This window comes from Tyto alba, unplaced genomic scaffold (assembly GCF_018691265.1).
Source record: "Tyto alba isolate M040663 unplaced genomic scaffold, T.alba_DEE_v4.0 Super-Scaffold_14, whole genome shotgun sequence".
Lineage (NCBI taxonomy): Eukaryota > Metazoa > Chordata > Aves > Strigiformes > Tytonidae > Tyto > Tyto alba.
The window spans coordinates 37,686,272-37,702,272 of NW_024881276.1; the positions used below are offsets into that span (position 1 = coordinate 37,686,272).

Genomic DNA, 16,001 nt, shown 5'->3' on the forward strand with positions numbered 1-16,001 from the left:
GTTGGGAGTTGTGAAAGATAGAAAATAGGTCATTTGACTACTTTGATTCATCATGGCATGAGGCAGTTTATTGTTCCTCTGCTGAACAAGGAAAAAACTTTTCTCCTTAAGAGGCAGGACTGACTCCACTGACTCATGATTTTGTGCTATCCATCAGATGAGATATTAATTAAATTTTTCATCCATTTGTTACAATGAACATACAGATTCTCAAATAAGCAAATAAAACACTAGAGAGTAACTTTATAGAAAGATGCATATATATGCATGTATTTTAGTCAGTACATAACTACAGCCATAAAGTACATACATTCATTTGAGTATTAATACATATATAAGTCTTGTAGTTAGTGCAAATGTCCATGGTTTACCTCAGATTTGCTACTGGAAGAAAACACGTTCCAACAACCATACAAGGTGATCCTAACAGAAAGTAACAACAGAACTAAATCAATAAAAAGTTATAGGTGTTGATACTTCAATGATGAACACATCTCTGATGTGACACTTAGAATTTCTAGCCTGCTCACTTCAATGGCTCCAAAAAATTCTTGCACCATTCACATAAATACATTCTGTAAGTGATGGAAATGATGCGTCTAGCTGAAATTATATATTTCCATAAAGTTTCTATATTAGTGAAATAATAGCCTTCCATGATTCTTGGGAGGGAAGGGTGGGAAGGAACCAACTAGTTTTTTTCCTTTATTAGGAAAACTTTATCTTTTAACTGTTTCCTATACCTTAAATAGTACTTTCCTCTTCAAATAGGTTGAAAATAAAGTATCAGTATACTTTGTGCATAACACATTTAAAAAATAATATGAATCTTGAACATTCCTTTTTTAATAAAGTGCAAAGATGAAAGATTAAATTTCTCTCAAAAATAGCAAATATAATTAAAAGATGAATCCAGTTACACAGTATTAATGTGTCTTTTTCTTGGCTTTGCGCTTCTTGTATTTTTGGTCACGCTCTTTTTGTCTCATTTTGTCATCCTCAATACTAGTGTCACTGTCAAAACTTTGCTGTTCCCTCTTTCTTTTAGAGGTGCTTTCATCCACCTGGCGCACTTCACAGTCACTTGAAAGTGGCAGGGCCAATTCAAAAGAACTCTGTGCAGACTTAAAATTTGCAGCTTGATTCTGATACGGAGAAAAGGACAAATTTGAAGGCAGTGGTGGAGTCATCTGATAGTAAGGAAATTGCTGACCCATTGGACTCTGTACTGTGTACTGCTGTGCTAAAAAATGGTTCATCTAGAGAAACAAACCTGAGTTAACACCGTAAAAAGCAAGTTCTGAAGAGTATAATTTTGCATGCATTAAGCCTTACACAATGAAAATACTGATAAATTATAAAATAACACAGAACATTTGAGAATAAAACTTACGTACTTTATTACATCAACTACTATGGTTGGAAAAAGTAGACGTTTTTTTTCATTGAGAAGTTAGAACAGAGACATAACCTGATTTAAGATTAAACTGTCAGTCCTTGTGTAAGGTAATCAAACGTGGCATTCCTTTCATCATCAATATATTTTATAAGTATTTGTAACTGCAGTGCCTATTGTTAATGTAAAGACATGCACATCTGTAATTTTTTTTTAACCTGATTTAACTAATTTTAAAGTTGATGTGGAACAAGTTGTTCCAACAAGGTATAGTGAATCCATATATCAAAGCACTTGGAACAACGCAGGAAGTGCTCAGCCCTCAAGTATCTCAAATGTCCCTCTCATACAAAATGCACAGCCCAAATACAGAAATAGAATTACAAAGGTCAAAAAAGAGCAGCTTTCTACTGACTGGCAATAACCAGAAATATGATGTGGAGCATGTCTGAGTACGTTACGTGTGTGGGCAGACTCCCAAGTGAGTAACCTGCCTGGCTCACCCAAATAAAGGTGAGGTAGATGTGTGAAGGCGTACATGTGACAAGATCCCTTCCTGCTGAAGTTGCAGCAAACTATCATTGGAGACATACTGAAATACCATTCCCTTGGCAAGCAGAAAACAGGATTTAGTTGGTCGTGTGTGCTGGTCTGCCTGGGTGTTTAGGTATGGCATGGTTACAGAGGAGTGGGTTCATGGGCGAGCACAGCAGAGGAGATGGTACACTCGGGAGCCTTCCAACCACAGTGGAGGGGATGGGAAAGTCTGTGCAAGCACTAGCTGTTCTAAGGACACAGCCTGGGCAGAGGGGAGGCAGGCCACCACCACATTTGTGCAGCAGGGACCAGATCCTCTCTCTTTTCCTGCACAGATTGCAGGGAGGGAAAGTAATCTATCCAGACTTCACCCCTTCTACAGTTACAAAGGGCTGGCCACTCCCCAGCCTGACTGAGTGGTAGCAGTACTGACCCCAGCTGGTACCTCACATTAAATGCTGGGTTTCTTTAGTCCTACCGATCCACACTCATCAGATTCAGAAGCTCCATGATACATTTGGTGAGTAGGGTTTGGCCCACAGGTTGCCACCTGAAGAGACCAGTTCCCTTGCCTTGTGGAATATCTCAGACAAAAGAGATTAGGACAAGAATGGTCTGGTGCACCAGGGGCTGCTAGAGGGAGAGTGGAATATGGGTTCTCACTGTCTACTACTGTGAAAGTAAATCACGAATGTGAGAACTGCAGGGGCATGTACGGGTTCAGGCCGGAAATCCTCAAACTGTAGTTGCTCTAACTTGGGCAGTGGTCATTTGTTATACTGGTTTTAGGTTTGTTTTTAGGGCATTTCAAACTTCTGCTGGGCATTTCTGAATTGAGAAGAAGAGCTAAGAGGTTCCCTGACTGAATTAGCTGTATATGAAGAAGCTATTGCTTGCATGGTTGTAATTTTACTAAGTTAGCTTGTCTCATCAAGGAGATTTGATTTGGAACAGGTACAGGAGAGAGCTCTGTCTGTAGACGTTGACATTTTTAGCCTTCCTAAGCTATAAACCTTTAAAGACATTCCTGCAGGAAGAAAATAGTTTGGTCTGATAGATCCCCTGTTATTAAAGCACCCTTACATGCTAAAATAAATAGACCTAATACTGTTAAAGTTAGCAGCCTAAACCACATATTGAGACATTAAATAAAGTACCATCATTTGCAGAAATGCATAATACATTCAACTTCATAAAAAAGCTCCCAGATTTTTAACTTTTAACACAGACTCACCATCTTTTGAAAGCCTGAGTATTCATGAGGTAAAGTATTGTTCATTGGAAAAGGAGTAACAGGAAATGGAGGATTTCCGTAAGGCTCTTGGTACCTAGGAAAAACAAGCAAATGTACAGAGACTAGACGTCCATCCCATACTGCTTACCAGACTGCTAAGACTTAACTCTTGAGCTATAATGAGAATATCCAAGAGGAGAATTAACAACTGTACTTCAATCAAAAAAACTGATAAACCAAGGAAAATATACCCAAAGGCTCCATTACTGAGTAATCCTCACGTGTACTTAAGTGCTGATGCAAAAGAGATCTGGATTTCACCATGGGAGTTTAGCTTCCACAGAGAATTCTGTCACATTTGTAAATAAAAATGTTGAAACACTGAAAAACACTGGATCTGGGGTGTTCAGGTTTCCATTAAAACATATGTTCATGACAGCTGCTTGTACATATACACACAAAAAATACAGATATAAACTCACTGAGGTTTAAAAAGATTATCTCTATTGTCAGATTTTTCCCCCCTAACAACTGCAAACATTGTTAGTACAAACACCATAATTCAGTATTTTCTCGTGGTCCTTTATCTTGCAGAAACAAATAAAGAATGGAAAATTCAAGCTAGCAACCTCTGGCAAGCTAAACAACCAAACATTAAAATTAACTACAGCCCATTGCAAGTCATCAGTAAGGATACAATTAAAGCATGCAACAGGTGTTTTAATCAAAAGCCTTAAGATTGCCTTACCACATCAACTAATTTGCTTAAGAAGATTATTAAAAAATTATACAGTTCATTCACAGGTGTTCTTTGTTACCTATATGAAGGCGAATGTAAGTCAATATAGTTCTCAAAACCATGTGTAGGGCTGTTTAGTTCTGATGAGTGAGAACTCCCTGTAAATAAGACAAGAGCATAATGACTATTCATATACAACTACTCAGTAAGTTAAAAACATAGAAAGTGTTCTGTGTCAGCTGTAGTGTGCTAGTATATCTAAGGTAGTATATAAAAGTAGGGTGCCATTTTATGGCAGATAATCTATAGTATTATTTTACTGCTTGAAAACATTCCTTTATCATTTATTCACTTACAGAAGTCAGGGCTGCGGAACTAATAATTCCCATTCAGATATAGACAGAGGAGATACTTCTGATTTTAGGAACCTCAGCCATTCTACTTAAACCCAGCAAGTGCTCTGTACAGCCTCTGAAGTAAGGAGCGGCACACTGTGTAGTGGGAACATGAGTCCTCAACATTTGGGTTGCAAGTGCTGCCTGACTTTAAGCTTTCTAGAGGGTTTATTTTCATAAACATAAAATGAAAAATGTGACACTGACTTGACTGTATTCTTTGAACTACAATCTATTCCACTTAAAACAACAGCTCGGATAACTCTGTGGCTATAGTATAAAACCCATCAAACAGCTTGACAGTTGCTGCACTTACTGAATCAACTTTTTCTGCCAGGCTGCAAGTTAGTGTCACACCTTGATTCCTAAATGTAATCTGGAATGAAAACCTGTGTTGCTATTTTTTTCATACAGTGTGGTCTGAGCTGGCTTGCAAGTTACGCTGTTCTGAACCAACCTATCATATTCTCTTAGTAAACAACAAATACAAAGTCTGAATCCTTCCCTATGCAAAATCCACAAGAAATTGTTGTTTATTAATAAAAATAGACTCTAAATCAGTCTAACTATAAATCGTCATCTTTGTAAAAGACTGTAGGATTCAAAAACAGTCATTTAAAAAAAAAAATTAAAAATCTACAAAGATTTAATCATTGACATTACTAAACATACCAAACCGATACTGCACTTTAATTGGTCTTCCATATAAGCGGATTCCGTTCAGCAAAGCTATTGCATAAGGCACTGATTCTTTGTGCTTAAAGCAGACAAATCCAAAAGACTTAGGTTTTCCTTCTTTGTCCTTACAAATCGTCACTTTGGTTAATGGTCCAGCCTGAAAGAAATTTGTATTATTTTCTCACAGAAATTGGCACTTAGGTTCTGTTTTGAATATTTCATAATGATGTATATTTTGCCATAGTCAGAAACAGCGTAGGTTCTCAGTATATGAATCTCTACTTAATTTTGAAACTGTCTCTCAACATTCCCCAAGCTCAAATTCTGAGCATACTACAAACGTTAAAAAGGAACCGAGCATCAGTCCATGGGTGGTTTAGTCTTTAATAATCAGATTTAAAAAATTATTTTTAAAATACAATTATGATAGCTGTTGCAAGGGGCAAGACTACTGATTCCATAGTTATCTATCTTATGCGTGTACAGCTGCTAGTACTATTATTACAGAAGTTTTTTGCACAGCTAATATAACTAAGCAAATTGATAATATCAGCTATGTAAAAGCGACCTATTCCATTCACACACTTCTATTTTACTCTTGCTTAAATTCCTAAAATGGGCAGCATCAATGCTGTGGGAAAGCAAACCTGAATAGTGAGTAGTGCTTCTGGAACCACCACAAAAGTTTTCTGTACTGCCTAACCCTCATCACAACTGCATAGCAAGGAATCAAGAGATGCTATCATCTCATTGGAGATAAGATACTGTTTCTGTCCCACCCCCCACCAAAAAAAACAAAAAACCAAACCAAATAAACAAACAAAAAAACCCAATAAACAAACCACCAAAGCCAAATCCCAAACCACACCCTTTGTCTGAAGCATCTTCATTGAGAAGTTCTGTCTCTGCCTATACATACCATTTTATCCTTGCATAGTACTTCTAGAACCAATTTAAAGCAGTGATATTCCATAAATACTGGCTCCATTTTCAAAGAAAATAAACTGTCATTTTCATAATAGATATCAAAGATGATGAATTTTCTCTACACAAGATGGCATCACTGTATTAGTCACAAAATTAAGTTTCTCATCAAAACAAAGTATGTTTCTGTATGGCTGATTTAGCAGAGTGGAAAGAAGTGGCCAACTGCAGTCTTCTGCCACAGCTCAGGAATGTTAAGGATGCAGTAACTTAACTTCAGGAGAATATAACATCCTGATGAGCAATGAAGTGAACTAAGTTACAAAAAAAAAAATCTATCAGTAAAAAAAAAATTACTGAATGTCTAAATTACTGTAGTAGATGGAAAATTCATCATTCTGAATCAAAAAATAGCACTCGTCAGTAGAACTGGCTGCCACTACTACTGCCATTACATTATGTACTTTTACGGAAAAGTCACTCAGAAGTCATCTGTAGCTTCAGGCAAATACGAGTTAACTCATTACAGCTTTACAGCAATTAAACTGCATGAACAGTTAAAGATTCAAAATAAACACACAACATATGCTCAGATGAAGACAATAAGCCATAGAAAGTAATCTACTTTATTCTTCAACGATTACTGTCAAACAATAAATCTGCAATTTGTCTGCTGTGAGCATTTAGTGATGATGTGGAGCCATGTCCCTTATTATACCCTCCATGTTGTCAGACTACAGATATTAAGGACTGTCATCTGTGATAATAATCTCTGATTGCTGTATGCTTTTACCAGCTGCATATAAACTAATCCTCAATCAAATAAGATGTTTTTGCTGAAAAATGAAACACATGCACTGCCCCCCAACCCTGGTAAAAGCAGGGAAGTTATATAGACAAACCCCAAATGTACCATTTTTTATTATTGCTGCAGAGGGTGATCAGGCTATACAGCAATGGATATACTACCTACATTGTCCTGTGCAGAGAATCTTCAAAATGTTGATCTTGTCTTTCCAAATATCTTGAAATCTGCTGGTTTTTTGTTTTGTTTGTTCCTGGTTTTTTTGTTTGTTTTTAAAGAAGGGATTTCAGTAAGATTTTTGAACATACTTATTTTTGCTTGAGTTGGCTCCTTAAGGCATTATTGTTGTTGTTCTGTACTACACTGCAGTTTTTAAAAAAATTACATATATCCAGTCTTCTGATTATTATTTGCCTAACGAGGAAGGTATGGTTCTTCAAGAACTAGAAGCAACAAACTCAAGTCCTTTGCAGATCAGTCTTTTAAATATGCAGCCTTCCTGTTCACAAATAAAAATATTAATAGTTTAGAAGTAATAACAAATACTTGCTCGTAATTTGATGGGGGAAAAGCTACAGGTCAGGAGGGCATCTTTAGGACTATGCCATAGCAGGAATATTGAACAGTATACTTTCCAAGAAAGGACAGTACTGCAGTGAGAAGCATATACTGTTGCAGCAAAAGACAGAGAAACCTGAGTAAGAACAAGATGAAGAGAAGGAAAACGATAAATAGGTGTTATTGGGATGACCTAAAGATCCAGATAAAAGTCAGCAGTTGGACGACTGTTGCAGATGATGCAGAGGAGTCATGCAAAACTGCATTCTGAGAGCATCCGCTTACTTTTATCACTTTTGTACCAGAATTTGGATGGTATTACTCATGTCCCCTGGTAAGAGTAGCTTTCTTAATCTAACATTTACAGTTAAACAGCAGACTACTGTTTAGTATTGGAAACAGGTGTGAACACTGCACAGAAAAGAAAAAAAAATAGAAAAGAAACAACTGTCTCTTAGTTAATTTTAGGCAAAAGTTAAAAATTAAAAATTAAGAAGAGATGGAAACAGCTAAAACCCCAAAGGGCTAGAATATATTAAACACAAAGGCCTTTCAATGCAAATGGGGTAGCATGCTGAGGCCTTGCCTAGTTAACAAGACAAATACCAGATTAATCGGTGGAATAAAACTGGTAAGTAGAAATAGTTCTGATTACCAAATGAAATAGCAAGACAAGAGACGATTCTGCCCAACCCTTTTTCTTTTTTGCAGACTCTTTATTTTGCAGACTCACCAGAAGGAAACAAGGTTCATTCTGAGACTGGGGGAAATCAGTGGATTGGTAGATGCAAGTTTATCACCATGCTGTCAGCTAAGCCATCCAGTCAGAGTCTGGGACCTTTCAGCTTGACAGAGGCTGACTGGGTCATGCCAGGAGGAAAAAAAACAAAACCACAAAAACACACCATAAACAAATTCAGGAGAAGCCCACAATCAGCACCTACTGTCAATCCACCTTGAAATTCGATGCTTGCATTAGCGACATAATACTCTCTCCTCTCCCTATCCTCACCCCTTTTCCTTACCACTTTCAGCTTAATAAGCCTGGCTTAACTAGAGATGCTGTCAATGTGAGATCAAAACTGAAGCCAGGTCAGTGTCTTAACATTTTCTGTCTTTGCTGTTTTCTTTCCTCCTTGGCATACCTTATTTCCAAAGAAAGAAAACTAAGCCCAGATTTGAAACAGATCCAGCTGCTCAGTGTTTTCCCACCACCTCCCTGAAAATCCCACCGATGGAATTTTTAGTATCTTCTCAAACATTTTGGCATAAACATCATTTATAGGTGAAAGTCCAGAGCCCCACCTGCAGATGACTCCTATTGCCTCTGGCACCCTGTTTGTAATTTCAAGCTTGGTCAACACATCTTCAGGTTTTAGACTACATTTTCTAAATCGAACTACTGATCAAAAACATACTCCTCAGGATATATTAAAGAAAAAAAAAAAAAAGCGTAAAAAATATTCAATATTCTTCCGCGGGGATTTTGAAAACATCTGTAAATTATTTAACTTCCTCACGAACTTAGGCCCATCGGCGGCACCGAAAGCTGCAGAGCCGGGAGGAGACAAAACCGAAGGAGGGCGGGGGCGGGACCGGGACCGGGACCGGGACCGGGACCGGGACCGGGACCGGGACCGGGACCGGGACCGGGACCGCTCCGAGCCGCGGCGCGCCGAGGGTCCCGGAGCCACGCCGGCGGCCGCGAACGGGCGCAGGGCGGGACAGGCTCCTGCGCCCCGGCCGCCACGCCACGCCACGCCACGCCACGCCACGCCACGCCACGCCGCGCCGCGCCGCCCTGCCTCGGGCCCCGGCCGGGGGCTTCGTGCCTGCGGCGGAGGCTGCCGTGCCCGCTCCGCGGCCTGGCCCGGCCCCTGCCCGGCGGACAATCCGGCCGCCGCCCCGCGCTGGGCCCCGCCGCGGCCGCCGCCCCGCGGCCCGGCCCGGCCCCGCCCCGCCCCCGGGGCCCGCCCGCCACCTGCAGGAAGAGCTCGTAGAGGATCTCCTCCCGCACGCGGCTCTCCAGGTTCCCCACGAACAGCGTCCGGTCCGCCTCCTCGGACCGCCCCGGCGAGGACATGGCGGCGCCGACGACAACGACAACGACAACGACAACGACAACGACAACAACGCCGGGTCTCGCCGCGGGGGGGGCGGGGGAGGTGCGGGGGAAGCGCCCTCGCTGCCGTAAAGCGCCGCGCCGCGCCACGGGGCGCGTTGCTAGGGAGCGGGATCGGTGCCCGCGCCCGACGGGGCGGGGCGGGGCGGGGCGGGCTGCCGGCGCGCCCGCTCTGAGGGGGAGGGGCGTGGCGTGGCGTGGGGCGGCGCGGCAGCGGGACACGGCGCGACGCGACACGACGCGTGGCGGCGGGCGTTGGTCCCGCCGGGGCCCCTGCGGGAGCTGCGGCGAGGCCTGCGCGTCGCCTAGCAGCGTGCGCGGCGAGTTGGTGCCCGCTCCTGCTGTTACTCTGTGGGGAACTTCAACGTTTTAAGACGTTCTTCTCATTTATTTTAATTATTCATTTATTTATTATTTTCTGGGCTTCCCCCCGCCGACCGGAGGAAAGCTTCTCCCCTCAGACCTACCCCTGTCAGCGTGCGTTGTACGGAAACGCGACCTCGGGAGGAAGCGTGTGTGCCCACCCGCGTCCGTGCGGAGCGGCCGGCGAGTGGGAAAGAGCTCGCGGGAACCGCCCGTGGACAGGGGCCAGGAAGGTCCCCGCTCCGCTCGCTGTTTTGCGGAGCTGGTGGGTCCCGCGGCTGCCGGCGTAGGGCCGGGTGACACGGGCTGATGAAACCTTCAGAACCCACCAGCGTTTTGGTCATCGGTATGACAAAGCGCCGTGGCTGTTACTGATAAAACACACGTGGGAGGTGTTAGATGCTGTACATTTCTCAAGATTTAAGAAGAACTGGAAAATGATTGTTGCGTATCAAACGTACCAAATTAAACATGTTCCTTTTCCAGGTTAAGTAAAAATGGCCCGTCCACCTAGGTGAAGACTGGTGATTAGTGTCTTCTTTTAGCAGGATAGGTGACACGTCATGACTCCAAGTCCCTTGTCCTCTCTACATACTATCAATAGCCTGTCATGTCTCACTCACCCTTTCGGCACCCCTGGGGGTCTGGCTCCCACTTTAGATAGATAGAAAGAAAGAATCAGTTTATTTACAATTCACTAAGATCTTAAAATAATCTGTGCTTTACTAGAAAACACATGTACAATTTCTACTGATGTAAATAGTGCCCAATTTGATAGATGATACGTGAAATTCTCCTGATGGGAACCAGACAGTCGTAATTCTGATAACAATTTGTAGTTGCCTTGATACCACTTGCCACGTACTACTGTAGGAAATCAAATAAATTTATTTGTAGCGGCATTCATCAGTTCTTGAACTTCATCTTTAAGGTGTTGGTATTTAGTTATTTTCTGCACCACTACATCTGCCAAAGATAATGATTTACTCTCATACCTAACTGACATCTACTACAAGGGCCTGACTCCCTTTAACGAATGCCAGGTCTTGTTTGTATGATTCATTTTGTTCATCTTCCAGCAGCAGCTCCTGGAATACTACCAGTTTTGGCTTCATCTACCAACATTTCACATAGTTAGTTATGTCTCTTAATCCTAGCATCTTGTACCACCAGGCAGAATCCAATAATATGCAAACAGGTCTCCTTCTCTGCCTGACAATTCCAGTAAAATTTAATCTGACTTAATCTCGTCTGCCCCTTGCTAAAAATTCACTTGTGGTGTAGACATTAGCCCTTAGCTGTAACACCGTGATGAGCTTTATGTGGGGAATCCCTCTGTAATATTCAATCCAGCTGTTACTGATGTTATCCTTTTCAAAGTTGGAAGTTCCACGGCCCTTGGATAACAGCTTGGTCCAATTCACAAATTCCTGTTTTCACCAGTTACAGGGCCTCATAAAGGTGAATTTTGGAGTGGGTATCTCCCATTCTGAGACAGGTACCTCACCGCCTGCTTTCTCTGAAATCACCATGACCACTCTAGGGTCCCAAATAGATGGAATTTTATCCTTACCTCCTCCTCCTGCAATCCCTAATCTTTCAAACTCTTTCTCAATACCCTCTTGCCAAATGGATGCTCTTATTGTCTCATCTGAAGACTGCACAATTCAGTGTAGCCTTCAAGCCTGTGCACTAGGCATCAAGCCCAAGTGTCTGGTAATAGCCAGGCCTCCATCCCAAGTGCTGGAGTATAGGATGACATCATGGGTACATGCCAGTATATGTAAACATTCCTTGATGGCAACTTGTATTGCCAAATCAAGAGTTTCCAGATATGTAGCTTTTATGTTGGCCTGGTCTGCTAATGTGGTATGAGTTCAGAGGGCAACCGAGAACCATGCAGCTACTCACTCCCCTTTCCCCCCCAGTGCCGGGAGGGGAAAATAAAGGCTTTGGATTGGAGATACAGACAGGGAGGGGTGAGTCACCCATTATGATTGGGGCAAAAGACAGACTTGTTAGTGAAATTAAAAAAGAACATAGATTTATTACAGACACTAGTAACAACACTTAACAAAGTAGGACATTGAGAAGCACTGACATATCTTGAGAACCCCTTCCCCTCACCCCTCCCTTCTTCCCGGGCTCAGTTCTGCTCCCGATATCTCTACCTCCTCCCTACAGCAGCGCAGGGGCAGGGAAGGGGGTGCAGTCAGTGCTGCAGCTTCTTCCATCTTCGGTGGGGGAAGCTTCTGGTACTTCTTCCCCCTGCTCCATTGTGGTCCCCCTCTTACAGTAGACAGTCCTCCACAAACTTTATCCAACTTGAGTCCCTCCCACAGGCCACAGCATTCCTCACACTGTTTTGGCGTGGGACACTATTCTCCAACTGGAGTCCCTCCCATGGGCTGCAGCCCTTCCTGAGCTGCTCCGGCGTGGGACACCCCCGCATGTTGCAATCCTCCCAGCACTGAATTACAACAGCGGCGGCTGCTTCTTCCCACAGGATCCTGGCTGCCTTTGGGCGCAATCAACTGATACGGTGTGGGGCCCCCCACAGACCATATGTCAGCATCTGCTCCACCATAGATCTTCAAGGGTGGCAGGGGAGTGGTGCCCTGCTGTCTCACCACAGGGTACAAGGGGGTCTCTGCTCCAGCACACCTCCTCCCCCTTTCCTCTTCCATTCCTCCAGTGACCTCGGTGTTCACATAGATGTCGCAACTCCTCCTCCTAGGTCCCTTCTTAAATATGTTATTGCAGAAGTGCAGCTGTTTGGCTCAGCCCTGGCCAGTGACAGATCCAACTTGGAGCTGGGGGAGTTCTGAGAAGCTTCTCACAGGAGGCCACTGCTGGAGCCCCCTCCCCTGCTACCAAAAACCCCACCACTCAAACTCAGTAAATCAATCACAGAATAGTATATCCTTTCAAGATGTTAGCTTTCTTATATGGCTTCAGTGAAGCCTTCCCAACACGTTGTAACCACCCCTTCACTTTTTCTAGTAGTTCTGGTGTTGATATTCCAGTCCATGGGTCAATACTTTGGCCCGGGTACTTTTCAGAGCTACAATGTTCAATCATATTGAGGGGAGTGCTGTTAATCATCCATGAAGGACAGCCATTGATCGTATATGACTCTATCGCAGGCTTGATGTAAAAGCCATGGCACTTCTCCCCTTATGTCTTGAGGCCAGTTAGATCACAATAGACCTCCAAAATTTCAGTATTTTTCTGCTTTCTTTCTCATGATCTGCTTAGCAGTACCAAGTCATCTCCAAAAGCCATAGCTGTTATATTTTTCAAGCAGTGTTGGAACTCACATCCTTCCTCTTCCAAGTTACACAGCAGGGGGTCCATAGATAAGTTAAATAAAATTGAAGACATTGGATCGCCCTGTTTTACACCAGTCTGAATCCCAGTAGGATCTGACTGTTCATTCGACAGCTCAATATGGGTGTATTTAAAACTGAAATTATACTTGTGTTATAACCCGCTGTTGCATGGATGCTGCAAACAGGTTTCAAGCACATATACACATTTAATATTCAGTATGTATTTTTCAAGTGTTATTTTACAAAGGAGCGCATTTTCAGAAGTCATCCTGATGACAGCAATGTAAAACATAACATTAAAGAGGTTTTTTTTTTTCCTAAGCATATATGATGTGCTTTGCCTCAGTGCCCATTATTTTCTAATGGAGCCTTACGTTACTGACCTGTCAAGTCTATTGAGGAAGGGATTAGCAATTTACAGGAATTACAAGCCTCAGTGTAGAATACATAATGAGTCTTAAATTTTTTTCCAGCCAGTCAGGGGTTTTCTCTGTAATTTTTAGACCATTTTTTTTCATAGTGAAACATACTGCATTGCAGAAGTGAGGTGTGATTTCATCTCCCCTAAAAGGAAGCCAGGCTCTTAAACTAGTGGTTAGAGAGAATTTTTTTCTGGAAAACTGGCTTGATTCACAAGAGAAATGAGAATTGTTATGAGAATTGTTATGAGAATGGGATTACAAAATCCTTGGGGTTAGAGAGAAGGTTAGAAGGGGAAATAGATTTACATGTGACCACAGTTCAGGATATCAAGTCTTGAGTAAGAGTATGATCTTAATCTTGAAAACCATGCTGTAATGTTTTTAGCTGAAACTTTCTGGGATAAACTGAATTGTAAAAGTGACATTCTGTTACCTGTAATTCATAGTAATCTTATACTGTAAGTTTTTAATATATCTTTTTCAACTTGAATACTTCGCCAGTTTTGAGGAGTTTTTAATAGCTGGCAGACTGTGGGCTCCCCCAAAAGCATAAGGGTTCATTCAGGAGGTACTACTCTGAGGGTCCTGAGCACTGTGCAGGACCATCAAAGTCATGAAGAGGCAGTGCTGGTGTCCTCCACTGGTTTGCATAAGGCACTTTTGGAGCAGTTAACTCCGAATTTCAGTGCGAGAAGAAGTGTATCCTTGTGAGAAAAGAGGTGGACAGAACAATATGAAGCAAAGTGGGACAGGCAGCCAGTAGCTGAACTTTGAAGGTGTCACATCTGTTTGTGACAGCGTACCTGAAACTCAGAGTCGCCTTAAAGGATCTACCTGACAGTAGGATGTCAGGAGAAATGACAGTGTAAACAGTAACAGCAGTTAAGATTTATGAGTTTCTAAGTGGCATAAGCACCACTGTTGGTGAACAAAGTCCCCTTGTCATACGACAGAGAGGTGAGTCCAACAGGCAGTGGTTCAAAATCCTGATTAATACCGCAAACTTTATTGGAGTTGATTTAGTCAGGGAGTCCTTTCCTGAGGGTGGTTTCAGAGGGCTTTGAAACTGTTCCATGGGTCTTTATATTGACATGGGTGGCACTGTACTTTACTTACATGTGAGCTGGCCTTTTTGGATTTCAGTTCTAGAGGGAACTTAAAATTTTCTTCCTTTTCCAGTTCATGTGTAAGAGAACAAGTGTTATCAATTTATTAACAACTAGTGTCATTACGTATATGTAAAGGTACCTATGTAATATTTTCTGCTGACATCAGGTGAATGGCTCTTGGATAAGCATGGTAGATGTTTTACTAAGGCTATTAGTGATTCTTTTTTAGCGGTGTTGAGCTCTCCGTGCTTTAACTTGTATATGAATGCATGCTGTATACTGAGTGCATGCTGAGGCTGACTTGGTTGGGTGCACTAAGTTTTTATTGTAACAATATAATAAAAAGTAGGAAAGAGCCAAATTGACACTATGCCATTACTTGTTCTAATTAATATATAATGTAAGTAGGGCTGTATTTTTACAATAACAGTTGGACTAAATGTCAAAGATTCAAGATGAAGAGGGAGTGCAAAGGAATAACAAGGGCTGCCTTAGTGAATTTTACTCAGAATAGGGTGACAAATTGGAGAACCAGAAGCAAAAAAGTAATAAAAGGTTACTGGTTAAGCTGAGTCGATTTTCATATGTGTAGATATTCTGCATCTTCTTCTTGTTGCTGCATTCAAAGTGAAAAAGCCTTGGAAGAGACCTCCTAAAGTCTCTGCTGCAGAGGCTTGCATAGCACAGCTTTGTTGAGCTGCTCAGAATCATAAAGCCCACTGAAGAGACTGGTTACTTAAAAGTAAGTAACAAAACACACACACACACACACACACACACACCCTTAACTGTTGTGGAAGGATAAAAAGGAGACCTAGATCTTATGTTTAGAAGCACTGTGAAGGATATGCTACACCAAAAAAAAAAAAAAAAAAAACAAACATTTTTGAGATGTGTCTTCTTCATATTTGAGTGTTTATGGCATGTTTTTCTTTCTCCTGCAGTGGAAATAATTGGGGGACAGATATAGGCAACCTGAGCATACAGACTTCTCATTTTAATAATACAGAGTTTGTCTGCCTCTTCACCTAACTGTGAACTCCAAGAAACTGAAGTTTGTCCTCTTTTATTTACCCAGTTAATTGGTTTGTAAATAAATGAGCTGAACAAAAAATTAAATGTTTCTTCATTTTTTTTTTTTTTTTGTAGTTGGGGACACAGAAGGAATGAAGTTAAGTGACGTACCCAAAACACCCAGCAAGTCAGTGTCTGGGTAAGGTTTGTGGTGCTCTAATCTCCATATCTCTCCCATATAAGTGCTTTCACAGACCTCCTCTAGATTTAGAGAATGACTCCTTGGAAAAAGATCAGAAGATAATTTTGTTCAAAAACAATCCATGGAGATATAGTTCTCAGAATTATTTTCAAGTTCTTACAGAAAAATCCT

General features: G+C 41.9%; 1 protein-coding gene and 1 long non-coding RNA gene across 3 annotated transcripts; both read right to left on the reverse strand.

Moving 5' to 3' along the window:
- Positions 1–46: 46 nt before the first annotated feature.
- Positions 47–10,781, reverse strand: RBM11 (RNA binding motif protein 11). 2 transcript variants are annotated; one of them, XM_042788809.1, is made up of 5 exons: positions 9,248–10,781; positions 4,974–5,136; positions 3,986–4,064; positions 3,168–3,261; positions 47–1,145 (listed from the first exon to the last, which is right to left on the reverse strand). In XM_042788809.1, the coding sequence occupies exons 1-5, from the start codon at positions 9,347–9,349 to the stop codon at positions 927–929; spliced, it is 657 nt and encodes a 218-aa protein (XP_042644743.1). In that variant the 5' UTR covers positions 9,350–10,781; the 3' UTR covers positions 47–926. The 2 variants fall into 2 exon arrangements, with proteins under 2 accessions (XP_042644743.1, XP_042644742.1); XM_042788808.1 differs by having other exon boundaries at positions 47–1,259; positions 9,248–10,773.
- Positions 6,498–9,236, reverse strand: LOC122152950. Its single transcript, XR_006164956.1, has 2 exons — positions 8,000–9,236; positions 6,498–7,207 (listed from the first exon to the last, which is right to left on the reverse strand). It is a non-coding gene; the product is annotated as an uncharacterized LOC122152950 (long non-coding RNA).
- Positions 10,782–16,001: the final 5,220 nt, after the last annotated feature.